The sequence below is a fragment of the Zingiber officinale genome, chromosome 11A, assembly GCF_018446385.1.
Source record: "Zingiber officinale cultivar Zhangliang chromosome 11A, Zo_v1.1, whole genome shotgun sequence".
Taxonomy (NCBI): domain Eukaryota; kingdom Viridiplantae; phylum Streptophyta; class Magnoliopsida; order Zingiberales; family Zingiberaceae; genus Zingiber; species Zingiber officinale.
In genome coordinates this window covers 69,907,943-69,933,730 of record NC_056006.1, presented here as the reverse complement: position 1 = coordinate 69,933,730, position 25,788 = coordinate 69,907,943, and the positions used below count along the sequence as shown (strand labels likewise).

General features: G+C 45.4%; 1 protein-coding gene across 1 annotated transcript; it reads left to right on the top strand.

Moving 5' to 3' along the window:
• The first annotated feature begins 6,107 nt into the window (after nt 1-6,107).
• Nucleotides 6,108-7,581, top strand: LOC122031442 (GDSL esterase/lipase At1g71691-like). Its single transcript, XM_042590560.1, has 5 exons — nt 6,108-6,408; nt 6,487-6,614; nt 6,695-6,934; nt 7,011-7,260; nt 7,346-7,581. Exons 1-5 carry the CDS (start codon nt 6,108-6,110, stop codon nt 7,579-7,581), a joined length of 1,155 nt encoding a protein of 384 aa, XP_042446494.1.
• Nucleotides 7,582-25,788: the final 18,207 nt, after the last annotated feature.

Below are 25,788 nucleotides of genomic sequence, written 5' to 3'. Positions count from 1 at the left end.
TGATAATTTTGTTGATTTTTAAAGTGTTTAGATTTTGAATTTGATTTGGATTTGTATTTTGAATTTTGGTTTGGTTTATTTGATTTTATATAATGTATTTTTTCTTTAGGTATATAATATTGATTGAGTCCTACTTGCGTGGTTAAGCACGCTTTCGGAACCCAAGCTTGATTAGTTGACTTGTATTGAGTTATTAACGACTTAAAAGTTTTATTTGAGTTTGACTTGTATCCGAGTCCGGTTTTATTATAACATGCTTTTTGATTGTTCAGGATTAAGTCAAGATTTTTTGATCTTGTTGTGAATTTTTCTAACATTCCTTTTAAACTGTTGATCTCATTTTTTAGTGATAAATTCTCCTCCTCAAGTGTTAGATCTTGAGTTGGATCTGAATTTTTGATTTGTTCCTTGAGGTTTTGATTTTCCTCAAGAAGTGATTTGTTTTCATTTTCTATTTTGGTTAATTTACTATTTAAACAGGAAATAATTCTAAAGAATTTTTTTGTTTAAATTAAAATATACCTCATTCGGGCCTTCGGAAACGAGTACGGACTCGTGGCTTGTTTCGGGTTCAGACCCGTCTTCATCTTCCGACTCGTCTTCTGTTTCATCTTCGCGGGCCATCAGTGCGAGGTGGCTCTGATGTTTCTGCTCTTCTTCCTCTGATTCGTCCGAGGAGTCGTCCCACGTTGCTTTGAGTGCCTTCTTTCTGTTTGGCTTTGGTTTGTCGAACTTCAGTTTTGGGCATTCGTTTTTGTAGTGTCCCTTTTTATTGCAGCCGTAGCAAGTAACGTTCTTTTGTTACGAGGAGAACCGATCTTTGAAGATCCTTTTTGAGCTCCTCTTTCTCCTGGTGAACATTTTTCTTACTAAGTTCACGTGTGTTCTTCGTCTTGAGTCTTGGTCGAGTCTTCTTCAAATTCGAGCTTGCTTTTCTTTTCTTTGGAGGAACACGCAAATAAAGCTACACCTTTCTGCTCCGGCATTAGTTTGTTCGTGTAATTCTAATTCACAGAAAAGCTCATCTAATTTTAATTTAGAAAGATTCTTAGAAATTTTGTAGGCATCCACTATTGATGCCCACAGACTATTACGTGGAAAGGCGTTTAATGCGTACTTTATTAAGTCTCTATTATCCATCTGGTGGCCTATCGCATGAAGCCCGTTGAGGATATCCTTGATCCTCGCGTGGAGCTGATTCGCCGTTTCACCTTCCTGCATTTTTATATTAAAAATTTTATTCAAGAGCAAGTCTCGTTTGGTTACCTTGGCGTCGCTCGTTCCCTCGTGCAGCTCGATCAATTTGTCCCACAGCTCTTTAGCGTTTTTGTGTGGACCGACTCTGTTTAGTTCTTCTCTTGTTAATCCGCACTGTAGAGTGTTGATTGCTTTATTTTCTGTTGATGCTTTCTTTTTCAAATCAGCTGTCCAGTCTTCAGGATCCAGTATATTCCCGGAAGTGTCTGCTGGAATTTTGTAGGGCCTTGTAACGCTCATCCACTGGTCGAAGTCTGTTTTGAGGTAGACCTCCATGCGCTTCTTCCAGTACGGAAAATCGTCCCCGTTGAAAAGTGGAGGTCGTACTGTGCTGAAGCCTTCTTGTTGGGACATCCTGTACACAAATAAATAACCAAAAAATATCCCAAGACTTGGTCTTGGATTAGTAGTGCGGGAAGAGAGAATAAAAAAAATCTAGATTGGTGTTGCACCAATTTAGTTTTAATTGCAACAAAAAATATTTAAAAAATGATAAACAAGTTTTGAGTTTAAGTGTAAAACTGAAAATCGAAAAAAAAAGAAACAACAAAAAAAATTTCACCCCTGACCGATTAGACCAAATCGTAGCTGTACTCGCCCGATACCATTTGTAGGGCCGTTAGATTCGATAGAGGGGGTGAATATCGATTAGAAATTTTAAAGTATAAAGCAGCGGAAAAGTAAAATAGACACAAATGTTTTTACTCGGAGAACTGTGCGACTCCTACTGAAGGCCGTGGTCCTTGACCACTTTGTTGGGCAATCACTAACAGTCGAAATATGATTACGAATGAATACAGGAAATGCTAGTGAAAATAAAGCAATACCGACAAGGAAATTAAATAAAAGTCGAAGGAGCACTTTGTCGGGCGTTGTTGATGTCACCTGAACGTCGAAAGCAAGACCGGTAGAAGAGTTCTCAGTTAATTCTTGATCCTGAAGGGGCTTCTTTATATATTTCGCGCCCGGGCTGGATTCCTTCGACGCTGGAATGTGATGTAAGCCAAACCGAGATGCTCCACGTGGCGCACGACTTGGTGGATAGAATTTGCCTGGCGCCGGATCCTTCCGCCCCTTCGATTCCATGGGACCACCTTGTTCCAATCTCCTTTTCCTACAAAACAAAGTTAATCCGAGGCAATGTATATCCTGCAAAACAGATTGTTAGCACATTTTATCATAGTAGGAATTAGCACAAGTAGTATGACTTAGATTCCGTCTTTCCGAAACCGGAATCTAGTCACGATCTCGACTTAGACATCCGAAATGGTTCTAAGCCTGATCGACGCCTAATGTTCCCTTCAAGGGCAGCGTCCTGCATCCTCCCCTCGGTGACTTACCTCACTTACGCGCCAGGCCGCCCTTGCGACCTGCTTCTGACTTTTTGCCTGGTCGGCCAGTGCGACCGCTTTGACTTCTATCCGGTCATCGCAGCTCGACCTAGCGGACTTCTCGCCAGCGTCCGGTCAGCCCACAACCGCTTGGACTTCTCGCTGACTATCCGGTCAGCCACGACCTAGCTGGACTTCGTGCCAGACATCCGGTCAGCCCGTCGACTTGTCTGGACTTATCCTGCACACTCGATCAGAGTGTTAGATAACGACGAACCTAACTTAACCTGATTTGTCATTCATCAAAACCTGAGTTAGACCGTTAGTGCTAACCGCACCAACAGCTATAAAGGTGGTGGCCTCTGATCGAGAAGAATCAATCTGCACCTCCTCCTTTTCTTCATAAACTAAAGAAGGTGGTTTCTCGATTATAGTATTTACCTCGACCCGCGGTACTTTCCGAGCGGACTTGGCCTCGGCTCGGACCATCTCCACATAGCATCTTCGAGCGGCCAGTTGATCTCCCCGCACTTCCCCTACTTGATCTTCCACCGTGAACTTGATCTTCTGGCAGAAGGTAGAGACGACCGCCCGGAACTCATTAAGAGCCGGTCGTCCCAAGATAATGTTGTACGCTGAAGGAGCATCAACCACGATGAAGGTGGTGGTCCTTGTCCTTCTGAGCGGCTCCTCGCCCAACGAGATAGCTAGCCGGACCTGGTCGACCGGCAAGACTTCGTTCCCAGTGAACCCGTAGAGGGGGGTCGTCATTGGCAGGAGTTCAACTTGGTCTATTTATAGCTGGTCGAAGGCCTTCTTGAATATTATGTTGACCGAGCTGCCTGTGTCAATGAAAATGTGGTGAATAGTATAGTTAGTTATTACCGCTCGAATGATCAGGGTGTCATCGTGTGGGACTTCGACTCCTTAGAGGTCCCTGGGCCCGAAGCTGATCTCGGGTCCGCTCGCCCTCTCCTGGCTGCAGCCGACTGCATGTATCCTCAGCTACCTTGCGTGTGTCTTCCTGGCTCTATTGGAGTCTCCTCCGGTCGGGCCTCTGGCAATGATGTTGATCTTGTCTCGAGATGTGTTCCCCCTATTCTCCTCCTCCTGAGCGGATGGTCGAGGTCGTTCATGCGACGCCCGATGGTGGGCTTCGTGCTGCTGATGATGCTGCCGCTCGGGGGATCTCCTTTCTATCCTTTGAACGGGGCTCCGTTGTCGATGTCACTGGTTTGGTGAAGGCGATCGGCGGCGGTAGCTCCTCGGCGCAGGATGAGCGATGGGGGGAGGCTCCGATAGTCGCAGGTGTTGTGAGTAGCCGACTGATGGAGTGAACAAAACATCGGGGTCCATACCTTCCCCTTGGGCTTAGGCCAATCAGTCGCGACTTGTTGGACGGCGTGTGGCCGAGTGTGCTGATGAGGACGGGTAGTTTCGGCTCTCGGTCCTCTGGGTGGTCGTCGCAGCATGATGTCGAGAGTCGGTTGGTCACTAGGGCTTCTTTCCTTCTCGCCGCGGCTTCCTCCACATTGATGCATTCGTTGGCCTTGTGCTGCCTGTGGTCGTAGTCAGGGTGGCTTCGGATGAGGAGCGGAAGAAGTCACCGTCCACGAGCCCTGCGTGAACACGTCGCATCATTGTTTCGAGGTGACCGTTGGAATGTCCATGGCCACCGGGTTGAAGCAAGAATGTACGCTCAAGCCTCCCTCGCGCCTTGCTTGATGGCAAAGTTGACACTTGTCTTACGGTGGCGCTGCGCGCTTGCAAAATGATGGAGAAACGCCTGTCGAATTCCGAAACTTGTGATGATCCGTCTGCCTCTAAACCACCCGACCGATCCCGAAGTGGGTGAGGAACACTCGGCATTTCACACCATCCGTATTGATGCAGTGGCGGTCTGCCGAACTTACCGGATGGTCGTCTGCGGTGGTTGTTCCATTGTATTCCCCTATCGCGGGGGCGATAATGCTTCGGATGGATCACGCAGATGACATCTGAAAGCCGGTTGATCCACTCGGGTGGCGCGTCCGTTCGGGGTGCTTTTCCTTTTCGACGTCCGGATGGGTGCTTCGTCCGATGAAGATCCCTTGTCTTGATTAGCTTGCGCTACCTCAGGAACAGGCCCCGAGAGATGAAAAGGTATCGTAGGCGGCGGCACCCCATCCGGTGGTCCCGGTCCCTTATTCCGCCCCATATTGAGAGATGCTCCTGCCTGTCTTGGGTGGCGCTCGGCCCCTGTTCGATGTCGCTTCACGCCGCCCGTTGCCGAGCTTTACGTTGCTCCACGATTTTCGCTGCCGTGCTTGGACGAGTGCTTCGAGCTCCTCGGGAGAGAGCGTTACCAAAAGTTGACGTCAGCTTCTTCCATCTTCTAGGCTCGATTGGTGCGTTCCCGAGACGACGCTAATTTGATCTGTTCAATGCTGAGTCGGCGGACGCGTGAGGCGTGGTCTCTCCGATCTCCGGGTGGTGTAGATCTCGGCGGACTCGCAGAAGAAGCCGAGCCGGGAGGGTTTCGGCCACGGCCCTCCGACGCCAAGTCGGGCAACAAGAGAGGAGCGTAATGTGGCTACAGGAAGAGATTTGCGATACCTCCGTCGCTGGGGTCCTTATAGGACCCGGGAAGCACAGGCACGTTTCTGCGCGCACGCTTCCCAAACATACCTAACGAGCTCGTGTCGAGAAAAGTACCCCAGCTATTACGCAATCGTCCGAGCATATCCCGGATGTGACGGTGGAAGCTTCCGTCGTATGATCCTGTGTACGGCTCGGCCGCCAACTCTGCTTCTTGTCGGCGGCAGGTGTCTCGAGGATGATGTTATCCCTGTCTCCTTTGTCCTCTTGCGTTCCCTGTCTGTTCCAGGGCCGAGCGAGTCGGCCGCTTGGCAGGTGTATTACTTCTGCCACCGGTTGTAGGTATTGGTCCGACCAGGAGGACTACCGGCCGTATGCTCGGATGAGATTGCTCTTGCCTCTGTTGCCTGGTGCCCGGCCGAACGGACATCCCGCTCGGCCTTGAAACTTTTTTACCTTTGAGCATCGGAAACCCGACCCCCAGTCAGGTTGTCTTCATTCGGTTCGGGGGATTCACGGCCGGTCGGCCTGCATCGCCCCGACGGTCGACCCTCTTCGTCCGGTCGGCCGGTCTCAAGGTTGAATTTCTTGACCTTTGATTTACACGTGTCATTGGCCTTCCGTCAATAAAGATCCCCGTCTTTATCATCGGATCTATGCTAAAGGAAGGACAAGTAAACTTCATTTTCTTGGATCCATATCCCTTCTTATGAATGCATGTCTTAGATTTTTGTTTAATCAAACACAGCCCAAGTAAACTTCCTTTTCCTTTGATGCATGCATTCATGCATGCATGCATGCAAGCAGCTCAAATAGAGCAACCAGGTGTTCACTGCAGCCAGCTCGATCATTTACTCCTTGTAGGTAACAGCTAAGACAGCACCATACATTAACTAATTTTCCATCTGCCAACTTCCCATCTCCGACCCTATTTCAAACCCCATGCACTTCTTCCCCGAACTCATACCTAACTCCATCTTCATGGCCATCTTCAGCAACCATTTCCTGAGCTCTTTGCTGCTCTTCTTCTCGACTAGTTTGGTATCTGAAGCACAAGCAGCAAGTGGCAGGCAGAAGGAGCTGGTGCCTGCCATGTTTGTATTTGGAGACTCCCTCATCGACAGTGGCAACAACAATCGTCTCGCCTCCTTTGCCAAGGCTAATTACTATCCTTATGGCATTGACTTTGCTGGGGGGCCATCAGGAAGGTTCTCCAATGGCTACACCATTGTGGACGAAATAGGTGACAATCAGCTAGCTGAAAGATAAAAACTCACTAAGATATTAATGCATGCATGATCATGTGTTAAATCAATTGCAGCTGACCTTCTTGGACTGCCTCTCGTCCCACCTTACTCTGAAACTTCGTCTGGTGATGCTGCTGCTCTGCATGGGGTCAACTATGCTTCTGCTGCAGCAGGGATTTTGGACGTCACTGGTCAGAACTTTGTGAGTCGAACTTACACTCATGACCTTTATCGCTGCAATTTTTCACATATATCGTCATTTTCTAAGCTACTGAAATGCAGGCTGGTAGAATACCGTTCGACCAACAGATCAAAAACTTCGAGTCCACCCTCGATCAGAACACTGGCAACTTGGGAGCAGATGCTGTTTACGACGCCATTGCTCGCTGCATCTTCTTTGTGGGAATGGGGAGCAACGACTACTTGAATAATTACCTGATGCCTGATTACGACACTAGGAATCAGTACGACGGGGAACAGTTTGCTGATCTGCTTGCCCACCTGTATGCTCGTCAGCTTACGGTAACTAATTAAGTTGAAAACAAAGGTTTCTCATCCTCCATCGTTAATTCTAAGTACGTTTTGTTTGTTTTTTCAGAGCATGTACAACCTCGGAGCTCGGAAGTTTGTGATCAATGGAGTCGGATCGATAGGATGCATCCCTAGCATACTCGCCGAGAGTCCTTCGGGTCAGTGCTCGCCCGACGTGGACAAGCTCGTGATGCTCTTCGACAGCAAGGTGAAGGCAATGGTAGATACCCTCAATGTGAATCTGCATCATGCAAAGTTCATATATGTCGATATCTATCACATGATCTTGGATATCCTCGCCAACCCCAAACAGTATGGTAAGTGGCTTCTCGTGGTAGATCAAGCACAAGAGTTTAGACTAAGATTGACTGATCTAAGGGAAAACTTGTGATATCATGTCAGGGTTTAGTGTGATCGATCGCGGTTGCTGTGGCATCGGACGAAACAGTGGGCAGATTACATGCCTACCCTTCCAAACTCCATGTGCAAACAGAGATCAGTATGTGTTCTGGGACGCCTTCCACCCAACAGCAGCAGTGAACATCATGCTAGCGAAGAAGGCCTTCAGCGGCGACGCCGACGTCGTATTCCCCATGAACATACACCAACTTGCTAACCTGGAACTCGATCCAAATTAACAACGAAGCACGATAGATTTTCTCGGTTTAAACTAGATTGTTGTTTCATGTAACAGCAGTAGACAATGGTTTTGAGCCTGTTTCATTGGATGCTTTTCAGCACTAGATTTGACCTCTGACTTTTTTTTTTTTTTTTTGTGGCTTACTATTTGATGCGGTCCGAAAATTGAGAAAATGATAGACTAAGAACATGGTTCCATTTTTTTTTTTTTTTTTTTTTTTGTGTGTGGCTTACTATTTGATGCGGTCCGAAAATTGAGAAAATGATAGACTAAGAACATGGTTCCACGATTGACTGGATGAAGACTCACTTTCCTATAAAATTAGGAGGGTTAGTGACAATCCGGGAAGAGGTTTCCAGCGTTTTCCTTTTGGCGCTCAAATCAGTTCCTTTACGTAGGGGGAGCCTTGGGATAGGTTATTAAAAATCCCTATGGGAAAATTCCTAGCTCAATGGGGAGCATAGGTGTAAGGAGACCCTTGGGATAGGTTCCAATGCATGTTGCATTGTTTTTCATTTGGCGGTGTAAGTCCAAGTGTGTAGCTTTGGCAACGTAAGTCCATTCGGCAGTGTAAGTCCAAGTGTGTAGCCTTGGCAACGTAAGTCCATTCGGCGGTGTAAGTCCAAATGTGTAGTCTTAGCAACGTAAGTCCATTTATTTTAGCATGTTTATTTGCTATTATGTTTTCCCCAACTAAACCTTACTTCTCCCCCTTTATCTAATATCCAAAAAGCTTTCCAACAATATCCCAATTGTTGAAAACTTATTATCCAACTGACCCTAAACTCATGTATTCATCCTCCATGGATCTCATACACCTCAACGAGTTGACCCGCTCACAATCCAGTGCTGAAAATACTTTCAGACTAGTATCAGTCGACTGCCCTTATCGAAACAGCACACAGAATCATTCTATATGCTCAATTTCACTGTTACTAGTCGACTTGTAACTGTACCAGTCGACTGGTACGTTGTTTCAGCCCTTTTCAACATTCTGAACCCAATTGCAGAAATGCACAAATAATTCCACAGACATCTAAAAATTTCCAAATTTTATGAAGAGGTCTGTTTTACTCATGTCTACTTGGGAAAAATACATTCAAAAATGTATCTATCACCAATCCCAAGATTGACACAAAACCCAAAACTAGCTAAATAGTTCAATTGAACCTTGACCTAAAGTCCTAGTTTTGGCTTCCTCTTGATGTATTTGCCCATACTAACCCAAAACGTTAAGTTTCGTTTCCAATCCAAGTTTAACTTACGAAGAGAACATGGGTTGCTAGGAAACGTTCTGTGCTTGTACAAATTTTTGTACATGGGAAATAGAACGGTATTCCAAGTAGCACCCAACACCTCTATCACAGAGTGCCCCGGTCATATAATCGCTAGATTACACAAGTTACTTCCTAATATTAATTTGGGAGAAACTCTCTAAACTCTAATTAGCTTTCTTTGGAGGGAATTGTCTTCCATTTCAAGGGTGATACCATAGAAAGTAAGGGATACCCCCTATCACAAGTCCCTAGTTAAACAAACTAGAGTATCTTCGCTACACGGTGAATAAAACTCCACATCTATATGAATTGACCCCACACACATTTTGTCAAATATATACAAGACGCAACACACATAGAACATATCATAAACACTTCATTGAACAAGGAAATGATATATACATATTTCATACATCAATAAAAATATCACAATTACTCCCTACCTCCTAGAAAGGGGAGGATCTACTTCATTACAAGATAATACAACCAAAAGATAATGAAAGTAGAAAACTACAACTCAATATATGGAAATAGAGAAAGGAAAGTGTTTATTTTTGAAGCACGACATCTTTGAAGGTGTTCCCTTGCCACAGAGGTGGACAAATCATGAAGAAGAAGAGCTCTAGATTTTTCTCTTAAGGGGAAACCCCTTCTCCAAAGAAAGGGATAGAACCCTAAGTCAAAGATGAGTTAAAAAATGAGTTTCTTGACCATTTTATACCTCCTCCAAATTGTCCAGATCTGTTAGGTTTATAGAGCTCCGCCAAAATAGGTTTTTCACCCCTTAAACCTAGTTTTCTTATATTTCATCCTGAACCAAAGTTATAGCCCTTGAAATTATCTAGATTATGATATTTGGATTGATCTCTAGCTCAAATCAAGCCGAAAGTTATGGTTGTTCAAATTTTGGTCTATAGTTTGGGCAAAGAACCCAATGCAGTCGGGCCTAGGAGGCACGACCTTATCTTTTAGCATGGCTAGACTATGTTTACTCTCTATTGAACCTAAAGTAAAGTTATAGATCTTGAAATTAGCTATATTTTGGTATCTGAAACATCCCGTGAGCACAAAATTATGGCTATTTAAAAATTAATCTGTAGTCTGTCTAAATTCAACACAGCCTTGTTTTTATGTGACATGACCCCAACTCCATGGCACATAGTATAGAGAGGCATGACTGTGCCAAAAGGCATGGCCCCTCTCTGATTAGGCTCTGAAAATATGATACGGTTGTGCCAAATGGCATGGTCAGACTATGATTCGGTTCTGGAAGGGGGGCACAACCATGTGATTTCACACGGTCGCCCCTCAATTAGCCTATGGTAGGAGGCACGACCTGTCCCAGTTTGCTTCGAGAGAGGGCACACGGTCGTGCCTCATGGTATGGCCCTTGTTGATGATCTTCATAAGTTGCTTCAATGTGTGTTATTGCTCCATTTTTACTCTAAACGATGTTTTTGTCAATCAAAACATACAAAGAGAAGATATCTGAACAAAATAGGATGGAAGTATGATATAATAATAAAATAGGGTATAACAAACATAGATTATATTCATGAAATATAAGTAGACGTGCGTTAAAAAATGTCTATAAATATATATAACTTATGCACATCAATTCCATTATGAAGTTGAGTTCCTTCAATGATTAGTCATTTGACTTGTTGATATTTGGGGCTCAAACTTTCAACTTATTCTTCTTCCTCTAGCTTGTGCTTTTTCCTGTGATTAGTTTGATAAAGAGTGGTCTCGATCTGATACCATTTATTAGGACCCATGCGAGCTAAAGGGGTGAATAACTTCAATTGCTTCTCAACTTTGCTTTGTGCTCGTCGTTGAATACGCAACGAAACTCTTCAATCAACTTAGACGCCACATGCACTACACCTTGATTTTACTTGGTATCCACCTCTTTGAGGTGACTAATTCAAAGGTCTATTTCTCACTCACAGCTTCCACTAAGAACTTCCTCCTTATAAACCTTCCAAAGGCGGAGAAGTCTCTTACAAACTTGAGCATAAGCATACAACAAGAAAGATAATGCAAAGAGAAAATACAATCGAAAATGACCGTACAATCAAAACCTTACTTTGATTGATCTCTTGTTGCTTGAAAATATCTTTTGGTGGTGAAAAATACAATAGCACTTTGTCTCCAAACACTCAAGAATTGACAACTTCAAATCTCTACGAAATACCCTTTTTAGGATTGCTTTCGAGCTGACAAACGTCTCCCAATCGATTGCCTTACCCCTAATCGATTGTCACGTAAGATCAGATTGTTTAAATCTATAGAATGCCTCTTTTTTGCCTAACCAATCAATTAGTGACTCATACTAATCGATTGTCAGCTTCCAATAGATTGACTCAATTAATTCCTAAGCTTTCTGATCACACAGAAAGTACTATCAATCGATTGGCCCAATCAATTCGGCCAATTGATTCAGCAGACTTAAGTTTCCTCGTGAAACTTTTGTCAATCGATTGCCTCAATCAAATGCTTAGCCTCCAATCAATTGCTCCAATCAATTCCAAGACCCTATGTTTGCTGGGAATGAGTTGCCAATTGATTACTCCAATCGCACAGTTGCTTAGCCTCCAATCAATTGTCCCAATCTATTCTGAATAGCAAACCCAAAATTTTGGATTTAGGATTTAGGGTTTGTCAATCAATTGTCATTTTCTATAAGTTGATTGTTACCCCTAGTTTCAACCTTTTTAAGGTTGAAATCGCATCTTGCTTGCTATATAATTATCTTCAACCTACTAGCTCTTCCTTTGCTCAATATTCAGTCATCCGTAACCTATTGAGACTTCCCATTACCTAGTATCTAGTTATTCGTGACCTGTTAGAGCTTCCTTACTAAGTGTCTAATCCTCCGTGACCCATAGATTTTCTCTTACCAACTTCATATTAGACTTTTGATCACCAAATGTCTAATCATTTGTGACTCACTTAGACTTTCCCTTACCAACTTTTCGTTGGACTTTCAATCACCAAGTATCCGATCCTCCGTGATCCACTTGGACTTATTTTTGCTAACTTTTCGTTGGACTTTCAATTACCAAGTGTCTGGTTCTCCTTTGATTCACTTAGATTTTTTTCTTGTCAACTTCCCATCGGACTTCTGGCATCGTCAAGTATCCAGTCAACCTTAACCTACTTGACTTCTCTCTCACATATTGATCAAACATCACAACTCAAGATCAAGTCAATCCAAACTTGGTCAACTTGGTCATCCTTAATCCGAGGTCGATTGCCCCAACATTGAGACTGAGAAAGAAGGTGTGAACGGCCCAAGGTCGAGACCTGGATGATGGTGCTGAGAACTGAGACTGAGATAGGGCCTAAGGGAAGTGTCTAAACGGAAGTCGAGACCTAAATGATAGTATCAAGATCTAAGACTAAGATATGAGAGCCATTACAGCTAACTTATACTTAATTAAACTAGAATTTCTAGATGAGCGTGTTAAGCTTGTTGAATTAGACTAAGCCTCATTTGAATGGTTTTAAGCTGGTTGAATTAGACTCAAGCCTCATTTGAATGGAGTTCAATTCCATATTGGATCATATTTGTCTCATCTTAATTTTAACCGACAGATGAGTATGATTTTTAATCCCACGAAATACGTGGGGTTGTAGAAAAACACATCAGTTGTGATAACTGGTAATGACAATTTAAGACAGTTGCGCATGATATGTTATTACCTACCCATAAAAATTATAATAAATTCAGTCGAAGAAACATTCAGACTTCAGAGACTCATCAAAATCATTTTCTACGGTTGTCTCAACATGCAATTGGTAGTGCTTGTGTCTCTTTCAGAAATTATACACATTCAAACAAACAAACTGGTCATCCAAGCAAAAAGAAAGAAAAAACAACGAAATGGTCAACTCAAATTTAAACCTATGATCGAGAAGTTAGATTAAGTTGGCTCGGTGTCATTTAGCCCACCAACCATCTAGTCTTCTCTTGACCTGTCACTAGACTCTCAAGCAGATAGGTACCTTTTGAACGAACCTTGGGCATCTCCAATAGAGATTTTTTCCAACTTCTTTATTTTTACGTTTCTTATGTGTCATCAAAATTAAAGAAGTTAAGTTAAAAAATCAGCTCAACTTCTTAGTCTCTTTCTTTGGGGCCACCAAAAAACCCAAAAACTTAAATCACGGTTGGAGATGGCCGACTTGAACGTAAGATGAAACCGTCTCTGAGTTATATAGATTTTTTTTGTTTTTCATTCCACTGATACAAAAAAGAAACCAAACTTTTCAAAAGTCCACCAGAGTGCCAGACAAATCCGAAAGCGCGTGACTCCTCGTCCACCAGTGAAGATTTGAGTAACCTAATGAATACTTTTGCCGCTGCACCATTGCCTGAACTGCACCATTGTCACTTTCCCTAATTGCATGCTTGAGTGGAATTCTCCAACTGGATTCCAATCCTTCATCAGATGTGATCGATCCTTTCCGAATAGCAATAAAACTGAAAGACTTTACAAGTCGGTGTCCATGACGCGGACATTTGTGGACTTCTCCGCGTGATCAGCAGCCTGATTGAGGGGTTTTTTTTTTTTTTTTGGCTTTTTGAGTTCTAAAATTACTAATTAAAATAATAATATTTTTTATTAATAAAATTACTAAATTATTTTATTTTTCTAAAATAAATTTGTATTAATTTTAGTTTTGACAAATTATTGTTTTTACAATAAACGTTCAAAGTCTAGATTTTAAATTAAAAAACATGAAGAGAATATGAAAGTGTTTTTTTTTAATTTACGTGTTAAACAAGAACAAAATGTAATGCTTAAGAAGATTAGCATTCTACTTTGCGTCAAATGAACAAGAACCTCTATTTCCGGTTCTTATTGAGGGAAAACAGGACGAGGAAGAAAGATTATCGATGAAGGATCAGAATAATGTCCGTTTTTACTAATATCATCGGAGACGGAGGAAGGTACGAGATGTACGATAATATCGAAGGGAAGGAAATGAGATCACCGGCTACGATGTACGAGAATATCGACACGCATTAACAGATCAATTTAAAAAAATAAATTAATTTTTTTTAACATATATATATATATATACTACATACCTTTTTTCTACGAAACTATACGGACCAACTCACGTGGCATATTTATCTCGTTATTTTTTATCGCGGCTTCCTAGTTTTCCTTATACAGAATTGATATCCTACGGACCTTTTTTCTACGGAACCATACGGACCAACTCACGTGACATATTTATCTCCGCTGCGGAGAGAGAGAGAGCAGGCGCAGACTGCTGTGGCGGCAAGGAGAGGATCGCGAGGCTTCGGCGAGAGGAGAGGATCGCGGCTTCGGGGCTTCGGCGAGAGGAGAGGATCGCGGCTTCGGCGAGAGAGAGGATCGCGGCTTGCTTCGGTGACGAGAGGAAAAGAAAATAAGGAAAATTAGGAAACCGCGATAAAAAATAACGAGATAAATATGCCACGTGAGTTGGTCCATATGGTTCCGTAGAAAAAAGGTCCGTAGGATATCAATTTTGTATATATATATATATATATATATATATAAAAGAAATAAATAAATCTATAACAAATAAAATAATTTAAAATTAAAAGTGAATGTTTTTTAAAAAATACAAAAAATAATATTAAAATATTAGAAATTTAGGACCCTAGACATAGGCCTTAATAAACTCTATTGATACGATCAATTATGGATGGCCCTAGGGATAGTGTGGGGTCGACAGTTAAGGTGATATGACAGTTAAAAGTCAAAAGAATATGATAGTCAAGGTAAGTATGTATCCGAATGAACCATTTACTCCGAGACTCAACCAATCAGGCCTCAGTCCGGTCGGGTCCTCTGAGACAGCTCCCCATGATTTCTAGTCACTACTCTTGGTTCACAATTGGTCAGGTCCTAGTGTCGGTCGGGTCCTCAAGGATTCAGCTCCCCATGCCTCCTGGTCACTACTCTTCACAGCCGATCAGGTCCCAGTTTCAATCAAGTCCTCTAGGACAGCTCCCCATGCCTCCTAGTCACTACTCTTGGTTTACATCTAACCGAGCGCAAGCGTCGGTCGAGTCCTCCAGGACACTTCCCTAATTCTAATGGGCATGACTCCCAATCTATCCCTGGCCAACTCAAGCATCGGTTGGACCCCAAGCTCAGCTCCCCACTATGCATATGAATCGCTCCCAATCTACTCCCGATTAGCCTCTATGTCTGTCAGATCTCTAGGACTCAACTCCTCGCTCTGCATGAGCACGACCCCCAATCTACCTCCGGTCGGCTTCTATGCCAGTTGGATCTTCGAGACTCAGCTCCCCATTCTGCATAGGCATGACTCCCAATTTACTCCCAGTCAGCCTATGCACCGATCGAATCTCCGGGACTCAGCTCCCCGCTCCACATATGTAAGACTCTCAATTTACACCCGGTCAACTTCTATGCCAGTTGGATCTCCGAGACTCAGCTCCCCATTCTGCATAGGCATGACTCCCAATTTACTCCCAGTCAACCTATGCACCGATCGAATCTCCGGGACTCAAACTATCTCTGGGAGATAACACTGTCAAAGAATCACAACTGCCTGTCATAGAGTAATGGCTATTCGCCAGGGAATATTTTGATACTCTGCAACATGCATACCATGGAACTTTCCTCTATCCAATGGAAGTCCAGCATTCATCCTCCATCACCCAATATATTCTGACACTAGACATTCTCTAATGCCTCATTATTGTGGAGATTATAAGAGGAAGTATAAAAAGGAGGAGAGGTGTCTAGTAGAGCAAATGGGGGATAGATATTTATCTTCATTATGCTTTGCACTGTTTATCTTCTTGGTTCTTGGCATAATCAGAAATGGCCTTGAGTGCCGGGGACAACTCACTCCCCTCCTGATTTCTAGCTCGAAGTCCTTCCGCCAACAACATTCATACCCTCTCATTGACTTGGCTGTCTACTCGATTCCCTTGGTGCCACATCATCTCCGACTCCATGTCATGCTTAGGCTCCACACCGTCTCTAGCACCGCGCTATCTTCTTCCTCTACACCATCACATCTGGTTCCGTGCTGCTTCTGATCCGCTCTTGCGTGCTTGGTATGCTTTACATTCAGTCTTTATGTTCTTCATTACAATACTGTTTATTCTCTATCATCGGGCGCTGACTTGAGCATTAGAGGGATAGACCAAGACAACCCACAGTTTGTTTTCTAATAACCTTGCAGGCTCCATTGGCCGAGGACTTTCGAACACCTTCAGCCCTTCTCTTTTTTGGAGGTCTAACGACTTAGCCAATATAGAGGGCAGCTCATCACCCCTCCTCCCTCCGGGTCATACTGATTCGGTTAACATCCTAACCACATCACTGCCAGTTTCATCTGACTCAGCTTCTGAATAGGATCAAATTTGGCAACGTACGTGGGAACCTCTTTACCTGACTTGAAACGTGAAGATGGGCGATGTCGAAAAACTCTCGATCATTACCATGATCCTAAAGGATTTTGACAAATACATCGTCGGCCGATAATTCTAAATGGCCAGGCGGTCAGTAATTCTAAATCGTCACACGGTTGATAATTCTAAATGGTCACGTAATCGATATTTCTAAATGGTCACTCGACCGGTAATTCTAAATGGATGTGCAGCCGGTATCTCTAAATGACCACTCAACCAGTATCTCTAAGTTGACACTCGATCGATAATTCTAAATGGTCATGCAACCAATATCTCTAAATGGCCACTTGGCCAGTATTTCTAAATGGCCTCTCGGCTAGTATTTCTAAATGGTCTCTAGGCCAATATTTCTAAAAGGCCACTAGTCGATATTTCTATATGGCTACTCAGCCAGTAATTCTAAATGGTCACTTGGCAGGTGTTTTCAACAGCTGCGAGTTATAAGCATGCATGGATCGCGCACCTCCTAGATTCTTGCCCTAGTGTGAGTTATAAGAGTGCATGCCTCACACGTCCAACAACCTCTCGGTCGAGTCTCAGACTCTTGTCCCAGTGCGAGTTATAAGCGTGCATGGTTCACGTGCCTCCCAGACTCTTATCTGGGTGTGAGTTATATGTGTGTACGGCTCACGTACCCAACGACCTTTCAGTCAGGTCCCAGGCTCTTACCCCAATGTAAGTTATAAGCATACATGGCTCACGCACCTCCCGAACTCTCGCCCCAGTGCGAGTTATAAGCATGCATGGCTCATGCGCCTCCCAAACTCTCGCCCCAATGTGAATTATAAGCATGCATGACTCACACACCTCTCAAACTCTCGCTCCCGTATGAGTTACAAGCATGCATGGCTCACGCGCATAACTACCAACCGCACGGGCCCCATCCTCGGTCGAGCACTCATCATGATCGCCACTCTGCTCAACACTCATAATAGTCACCCTACTCAGTGCTCATCTCAATCGTCGATCTACTCAGCACTCATCATAGCCACCCTGTCCGACCCCATCATAATTGTCGTTTTGCCCGGCACCCATCTCAATCGCCACTCCGCTTGGCACTCATAATAGCCGCCCTACCCGTCGTATATCTCAATCACCGCTCTACCCAATGCTCATTACGATCGCCGCTTTGCTCAGCACTCATAATCGTTGCTTTGTCTGGCGCTCATCACAATCATCGCTATTCTTTTCACTGATAATCGCCGCTGTGCCTAGCGCTCATCACAATTGCTTCTCTACTCAACACTCATAATAGCCATTGATCCTGCCCGAACCAGGGGTCAACGAACACTGGGGATGTGGCGTTCCCTGCTAGATCCTCGAGTGCTCTGGCGAACCTGCAACAAAACACGCTCAAGTCAGGCGAGGAATAACAAAGAGGTGGCTTGGAAATAGAAGACTCGTGTACCTCCGGTGAAGAAATGGAGACCTTATATAGCTCTCTCGAAGGAGCCTGGGCACGCCAATCAAAGCAATCACCTGCTTTCGACCATGCCCAGGTATGGGTCTGTCAGAAGGGCCTCCATAAGGTCATACCGCTACTGTATCAACCTCTCCATGATGTGACGGCTAGATCCTCTATCGTGAAATCTTGTGTACGGCATAATCATTAAGCATGCCCGACATCCCATATCCGAGCGAATAGGCGTTCGGCTAACCTTTTATCCTCGCCCTTATCCCGGCGAATGGACCACTCGCTCGGTCCGCCGGTCACCCTCGCTGTTCGGACACATGGCCGGAAACAACCTATGGTGGGTTATACCGCTCATCGGACTGCTCAAGCGCGTCGCTTAATCGGCCCTCCATCATCCTCGGTGGGACCCTTGATGGGTCCCCATTCTCACCGGGATCACTTGCCTCCCCTTGAGTCTAGTCGAAGGAGGCGGTGAGTCCGACTGACTGGACTCGTCGCCTTATAATATCCCTTGAGCCGTTCGGCCCTTATGCCAAATTCAGCCGCTCGGCTCTTCGTTTTGAATGTCTTGGCACTTCACGTAGATGTTGCTTGTCTAAATCTTCTCGAAAATTACGCAAATCCTTTTCATTAAGTGGAAGCATGCGCGGTATGGGTGCATTAATTGCACCTGGTGACAGAGCGCCACGTGGCTCTTCTCGCGTGGCGGTGATGATCCGTACGATGGGACGCCGATTGTTTTGAAATGGACGGCCCGATGACGTCCTTGTTTCTCGTGACCTGGATCGGACGATGGAGGCCAATCGACTTCGGCCGTATAAAGCCTTAGCCCTCCTCCTCTGCCACATCTTTGCTTGTGCTTTGTCCTTCTGACTCCTCTGTTGCTGCGGCCTCCGGCGATCCAGTTCCCGTTTCTCGGCGGCTATCCTCTCACCGGCGATCTTCTCCGCCCATCTCCTTCTTAGTGAGCCTTCTTTCCTCGCTTACCAGGTCTTTCCTAATCGTTTCACCTCTCTTTCGTTGCTATCCTTTTGTCTCTTCGAGATGGCGAGCTCTTCCGAACCCGCTACCTATGTTCACGGTCCATGGTATATGAGTATGGAAAGTAAATTTGACGAGGAGGGTGCTCGGCGTCTTGTTCGGACGTACGAGATCCCGGACGACCCTGAAATAGTTATAGCCGACCTGACCGATCGGCCCCATAACCCGCCGATCGGTACCATTTGCTTTTTTCTAGACCAATTCCAGGGCGGCCTTAGATTTCCTACCCATCCATTTATTTTGGAAGTCTGTAATTATTTCTGGATCCCGCTCGGCCAACTTGTGGGTGGTCGTCCTCTTTAGGCTGCATAGTATTCCACTTGACCCCAAAATATTCCACTTCTTCTTCTACCCCAAACAATCCGAGTTGGGCACTTTTATTTTCCAAAGTAGAATAGGCTTCAAATTTTTTGATAATATGCCGACCTCCAACAAGCACTGGAAGGAGTTTTTCTTCTACATGCGACTTCCCGAGCGGCCAGCATTCCGAACTAAATGGCAGACCGCCGTGCCGACCCAGCTGGAGCTCGGCAAATTCAGAAGCAATCCAGCCTATACAAAATCTACCAGTTGCTTCTCAAGGGGGTGTTGTACATTTTTGGATTGTCTCCCGTTCGGGCCAATCTTTCCTACCGCATGAGTAAGGACTCTTTACTCACTTCGCCTTTTTTTGTCTAACTGATTTTAATTTTTTCTACTGCAGCTGAAGTCATGTGGCGCTCCAAGGCTACTGATCATCTGAAGTTGAAAGCCGTGGAAATTGAGGCGGCTACCAAAAAAGAACTCGCCGAGCGGGGTCTAATCCCCAGCCGCCCGGCAGCTACAGGAGAGGGGGGGACGCAGTCCACCCCTGAAAGCAGTTACTCCATCCGCTTCAACGGAGGTTGAGGCGGAAGGCGAACCACAGGCGCCGATCGAGGTCGCCGCCGGATCGCACCCCGTCGCAGATCGGGACCTCGGTGGCCTCGCCCACCGCACGACCCTCTGGCTCTCCTCCTCGGACTCGTCGACCATTGGGGAGTCCTCGGGCCAGGCGACTGAGGCTGAGGAAGTGCCGGCCGGCCACCCGACCGTCAAGACTACCCTTCGATTCCCATCGGAGGAATATTTATTGTCTGTCGATCGGCCTTCAAGCCCCGTTCATGAGATAACCTTGAGGGGTCCGCTCGCCAAGCTTTTTGAGGACGCTCAGATTAGGGTGGCCCTCATGACGCCCAAGCAGCTTGGTGATAACCACATGCAGCAGGCCACTCAGGTAGGTTCATTTTTCTTCTTGTGCCCTGCTACTGTTTGGTTTCTGATTTTATTGTTTCCCTTACAGCATTGGGCCGAGCAAATCGCCACTAGCCATCGGCTGGCCGAGCTGGAGGATCTCATGGAAAAACTCCAAGTCTCGGGGGGTCCATCGGCCGAGCGGGAGAAACAAGCCCGCGAGGCCAAACAGAAGAAGGCCGCCGACCTGGCTACAGAGGTGGCTCGACTTGAAGGCCTGGTGAAGAAACGTGACGCAGAAGTGAAGCGCGCCAGTAGTCGAAAGAGGCGGGCGATTGCTGATCTGGACAAGATGAAAGTTGAAGTCCGAGCCCTAGATCAGCAATCTAAGGACCTGGAAGCCCAATTAGCTGCCGAACGGGATGGACGCTCAGCTGAACGCACTAAAGCGGAGGTGGACCAGAAAGTCCTCCAAGATTCACTAATTGCCTCCCGGGCGGCGCTCAGAAAATATAAGGAGGGAGAGCCGAGTCGCCTAGCAGCAGCGCGCCAAGCAACGTCTCCTCAACTTTCGCCGAGGCGGTCAAGGTCACCATGGCGTATTTGAAGAAGGGAGGGCACCTTCCTGCTGACCTGAGCATTCCCTCTTCAGATCTGGCGGCTATGATTGACTATATCCCGGACGCCTTTTTTAATTTTGAGGACCCGGAGTGAAGCGAGTTCCTTCCCAGTGCTTTCTGTATTTTATCTGCTGATATAAAATTTTTGCATGTGCCGATCGGTGTAATTGTCTTATTTTGTCTATTTTTGCTTGCCCTTCATCGTCGTTTTTTGTCTGTTTTGTGCTTATTCGTAGAATCAGTTAAGCTCCACGTGTTCCACACTAGACGACCGATCGGGTTAATCAGTTGACTTGTTTTCCTCTAAATCGTTTAGCGCTTGGCTATGCTGTTTGCATTCAGTGATGGCCGATCGGACTTAATCAATTTAGTACTTGCGAACGCTCGTAATTTGGCGTCCTTAGTTTCATCCAGTAAGCTCACAGTCGCGGGTTTGACTCTCGATCTTTAACGTCGGTGCTCGACGGCGCGGTTATTTATAGCCGGTCGACGCGGCTCTCGATTTTTAACGACGGGGCTCGTCGGTCTTTCTAGCTACTCTTACCAGGTCGAGCGGCCTTGGCCTTCATATCCCGCGCTCGAGCGGTATTTATAGCCCGGCCGAACGCACGGGTCATCGCTTACGAGTTTAATATATACCCCGCCCGGCCGATCGGCTCGTGGGCCTTCGCTCTCTGAGCGCTTGGCCCGGATCTTTATATGCCCCTGCTCGAGCGGCGCGGTTATTTATAGCCCTCTTGATTTTAACGGCGGTGCTCGTCGGTCTTCCGCTCGGAGGCGCCGGATCGTCTCTCGATCTTTAACGTCGGTGCTCGGCGGCGCGGTTATAGCTGGTCGACTCTTGATTTTTAACGACGGGGCTCGTCGGTCTTCCGCTCGGACGTTTATAGACGGCGGCTCGTCTCTCGATCTTTAACGGGTTATTATAGCTGGTCGGTAGCGGCTCTTGATTTTAACACGTTTATAGGCCGCTGCCTCTCGATCTTTAACGAGCGGTTATTTATAGCCGGTCGGCGCGGCTCTTGATTTTTAACGACGGGGCTCGTCGGTCTTCCGCTCGGACGTTTATAGACGCCGGCTCGTCTCTCGATCTTTAACGTCGGTGCTCCACAGAGCTTCCGGCTCCGGCTTTTGCACTTCGGTCACAAAATCAGCCAAGGATTGCGGTTTGATCGCCGAGCGGGGTTGGTATTGGATGTCAAATTCACTTAGTTCTGTCGTCCATTTGATGAGCCGTCCGGACGCTTCTAGATTCAACAGCACTCTTCCTAGTGGGCTGTTCGTCCGGACAATGATGGTGTGAGCCAAGAAATATGGTCGAAGGCGCCGAGCGGCTAGAACCAAAGCAAAAGCCAACTTCTCGAGCCCAGAAAATACACCGGCTGCTCTTCGCCGCTCGCTCTCACAAGTCTTGAGCCTACAGCATGCTCGATTGACGACAAATAAATATAAAGTGACTCACCCCGATCGGCTTGGCTAGTATGGCGGAGAATTGAGATATGATTTCAATTCTTCGAATTTTGGAGATGAATCTGGACAAAGCTGTTATCCGACCGGTCAAACGCTGCACTTCCCTTGTATTTCTTGGAGGCGACATGTCTTGTAAAGCTTTCACCTTGCTGAGATTTGCTTCGATTCCCCGCTCGGTCACTATGTACCCCAGAAAATGCCCTCCTTTTGCTCCGAACAGGCACTTCTGGGGATTGAGCTTGACTCCATATTTGCGTAGCGTTCGGAAGGTTTCTTCCATGTCCTTGAAGAGATTGGCCGCTCAGACGGACTTAATGAGAATGGCGTCCACATAAACTTCTAGATTCCGCCCGATCTGCTCTCTGAATACTTTATTCATCAAGCGCTGATATGTGGCCCCCGCATTTTTCAATCCGAACGGCATCACATTATAGCAATAAGTGCCGTCACGAAGCTAACTTTTTCTTGATCTTCACGGGCGGCGACACTTGATGATAGCCTTGGTAGGCGTCGAGCATACATATTAACTCGCAGCCGGCCATATAGGGCAGGGGATAAAAATCTTTGGGGCATGCTTTGTTTAAGTCCGAAGTCGATCTGAGACTCTCCACTTGCCGGCTTGAGACTAATACTCGTTAGCCATCCGGGCCTCGCGTATGTGGCCGGCTTCGAAGTTTCTCTACTTCCGCCGGATGATGGCATTCCGTCGAATCGAAATATCTTTTCTCCGTTTCGCGGCGTCGGTCGGACATGCAACTCATGCGCTATGCTCGGCGAAATTCGGGCAACTCATGTGTCGACCAGACATCATGATTTGTAGGCATTGGATCAGCTCCTCCTTCTGCTCCTCCTCCAGATCAGAGGCGATAAAAGTCGTGGCCTCCGATCGGGTCGGATGGATCTGAACCTCCTCCTTTTCATCATAAATTAAAGCAGGAGGTTTTTCGGTTACGGCGTGTACTTCGATCCGCTGGATCATCTCTATATAGCACCGCCGAGCTGCTAGCTGATCTCCACGTACTTCTCCTACTTTGTCCTCCACGGGGAACTTGATCTTTTGATGGAAGGTTGAGACGACTGCTCGGAATTCGCTGAGCGTCGGTCGTCCCAAAATGACGTTGTAGGACGAAGGAGATGTATGACCGTTAGATTCGATAGAGGGGGGGTGAATATCGATTCGCAAAACAAAAATATAAGCGCAGCGGAAAAGTAAAATAGACACAGTTGTTTTACTTCGTTCGGAGCCTGTGATGACTCCTACTCGAAGGCCCGTGGTCCTTGACCACTTTCGTTGGGCAATCACTAGCAATTCGAAATAATGATTACAAAAGAATCGTACAGTGAATGCTAATGAAAACTAAAAACAAATACCGACAAAAGGGAAAAGAATGGAGCGTAGTGTCGGAGCTTTGTTGGCGTCGCACTGAACGTCGAGCAGCAAGACCAGCAGTAGAAGAGTTCTCAGCTTAATTGATTGATCCCAAGCTCTGCGGGCTTCTTTTATGTTCCGCTGGATCCCGGCGCACGGAATACGCACAAACCATGATGCTCACGTGGCGGCGACTGGCTGGATAGAATTCGCCACCGGATCCCTTCGGCGCCGGATCTGCGCCCGGATCTCGGCGCCGGATGAACCTTGTTCGAAAAACTCCTTTTCTGCAAAACAAAGTTAGTCCGAGGCAAATGTATATCACGCAATTATTAGCACAGTTAAAGTTCAACAAATAAATAAAAGAGTATGACTTAGATTCCGTCTTTCCGGAATCTAGTCACGATCTCGACTTAGACATCCGAAATGGATCTAAGACGGATCGACGCCTAATGTCCCTTCCGGGAACGCGTCCTCTCCCCTCGACTTACCTCACTTACTCGCCAGGCGTCCGGTCGGCCCGTCGACCCGTCGACTTCTCGCCAAGCGTCCGGTCGGCCCGTCGACCCTCTTGCCAGGTATCCGGTCAGCCCGTCGACCTAGTTGGACTTCTCGCCAGCGTCCGGTCAGCCCGTCGACCGCTTGGACTTCTCGCCGACTATCCGATCGACCTATGGACTTCGTGCGGACATCCGGTCGGCCGTCTGGACTTTTCCTGCACACTTGATCAAAGTGTCAGACAACAACAAAACTAACTTAACCTATTTGTCATTCATCAAAACCTAGGTTAGACCGTTAGTGCTACCCGCACCAACAATCTCCCCCTTTTTGATGGAATGACAACTTGGTTTAAGTTAGTGAAAACATATGCAAGAAGCAACATGCATTTGTGTGGTTTTAAAGTTAGTTTGTGTTTTCAAATTGGTTTAGCTAACTTTACCACCTAACCCTTCTCCCCCTTTGGCATTCATCAAAAAAATGAACAGAGGTAAATAATCATAGTGAAGAGTTACTGTAACAGGTAAAAAAATATCTAAGTTTGGTCAAAATTTGAAAGATAAAAGTGTAATTTTTAACACCAAGTAAAAGATAGTCAAGTTGACTGGGGGGAGACAAGTTGAGTTTTGAAAAGTTGATCAAGTTTAACTCTTAAGCTTGTGGAAATTTTCAAAAATAGGTTTTTCAAATTTACTTTTTATGTTTAAGTTATATCTACTTTTCAAAAAAAAGAAAATTTTTCAACTTCGATTTTTCAAAACAAAGCAAAAATTAAATAATTTTTCAAGAAATAAAATTTTTGCCAACATTAATTTTTAAGGCTAATTTGATAGAGGCTAAATTTGAAAATTGGGTGGGATTAAACTTTCATATTTTTCAAATACTTAGTTAAATTTAAATTTTGTAAATCAATGTTCAAACATAGGTTAGGTTTTAAAAAGCATTTTTCAAACACACAAAATTTGAGTTAATTCTCCCCCTGAACTTGATATTTAACTTTAACCAGCTGTCTAACCAATTAGGTACTAACTAGCTATCAGAAGATAGTAGCTTTCACATGGTTAGTCAGATTAAGTTGATTACAAGCAGTCAGTTTTTTGATTTGACTGATTAACTTTAATCTGATTAATATCTGAGTTGTATTTAACGTCCAGACTTATGTTGATGCACTGAAATAAGCATCTTAAGTCCAGACAGTTGGCCTATGCATCTCACCCCTTTCTATGTTTGTCAAACACAATCAAGGTAAACCTAGGGTGTTGGTGAGATGCTCAATAACTAGTCCTATGGGTACATGCTTTCTAAGGATTCAAAACTAGTCTAAGGCCAAAACTGTTTTTGAAAGTCTAAAAATGGAAAGTTTGAAAACAAACAAGTTTAGCCTATAAGTTGGTAAAATCATTTTTGAAAGTATTTTTGAAAGATCCTAACCTATTAAGATAGAACATATTCAATGTAAGTTTGAAATGCCACTAGATAAATCCAAAATATTTTACAAGTAGTGTAGCTACAGAAGTAGGTCATGACTAAGGCTACTGAGATGATGAAGGGGGTGGTCCAGATCCCAAGGATCGAAGAAGTGCCATCAGCTCAGTGTGTCGGGTGTCTCCGGCAGCTCGTAACTCGGCAACCTCTCGCCGTATGTCCCGATGAAAATCAGAGTTCTCCTGCTGGAGACTCGCCATAGCTCTCTCTAGTCCGGTCATACGGTCGGCTAGAGTGCGGGGAGCGTGTCGTGGTGCTCGAGCTGGGGGTGGTGGTGGAGCCGGTGCGGCTTCCTCTGGAAATAGTGCGAGCATGAACTCGTCCACCTGTGCGTCTGGATCGGGCTGGTGCTGTGCCCCCCTC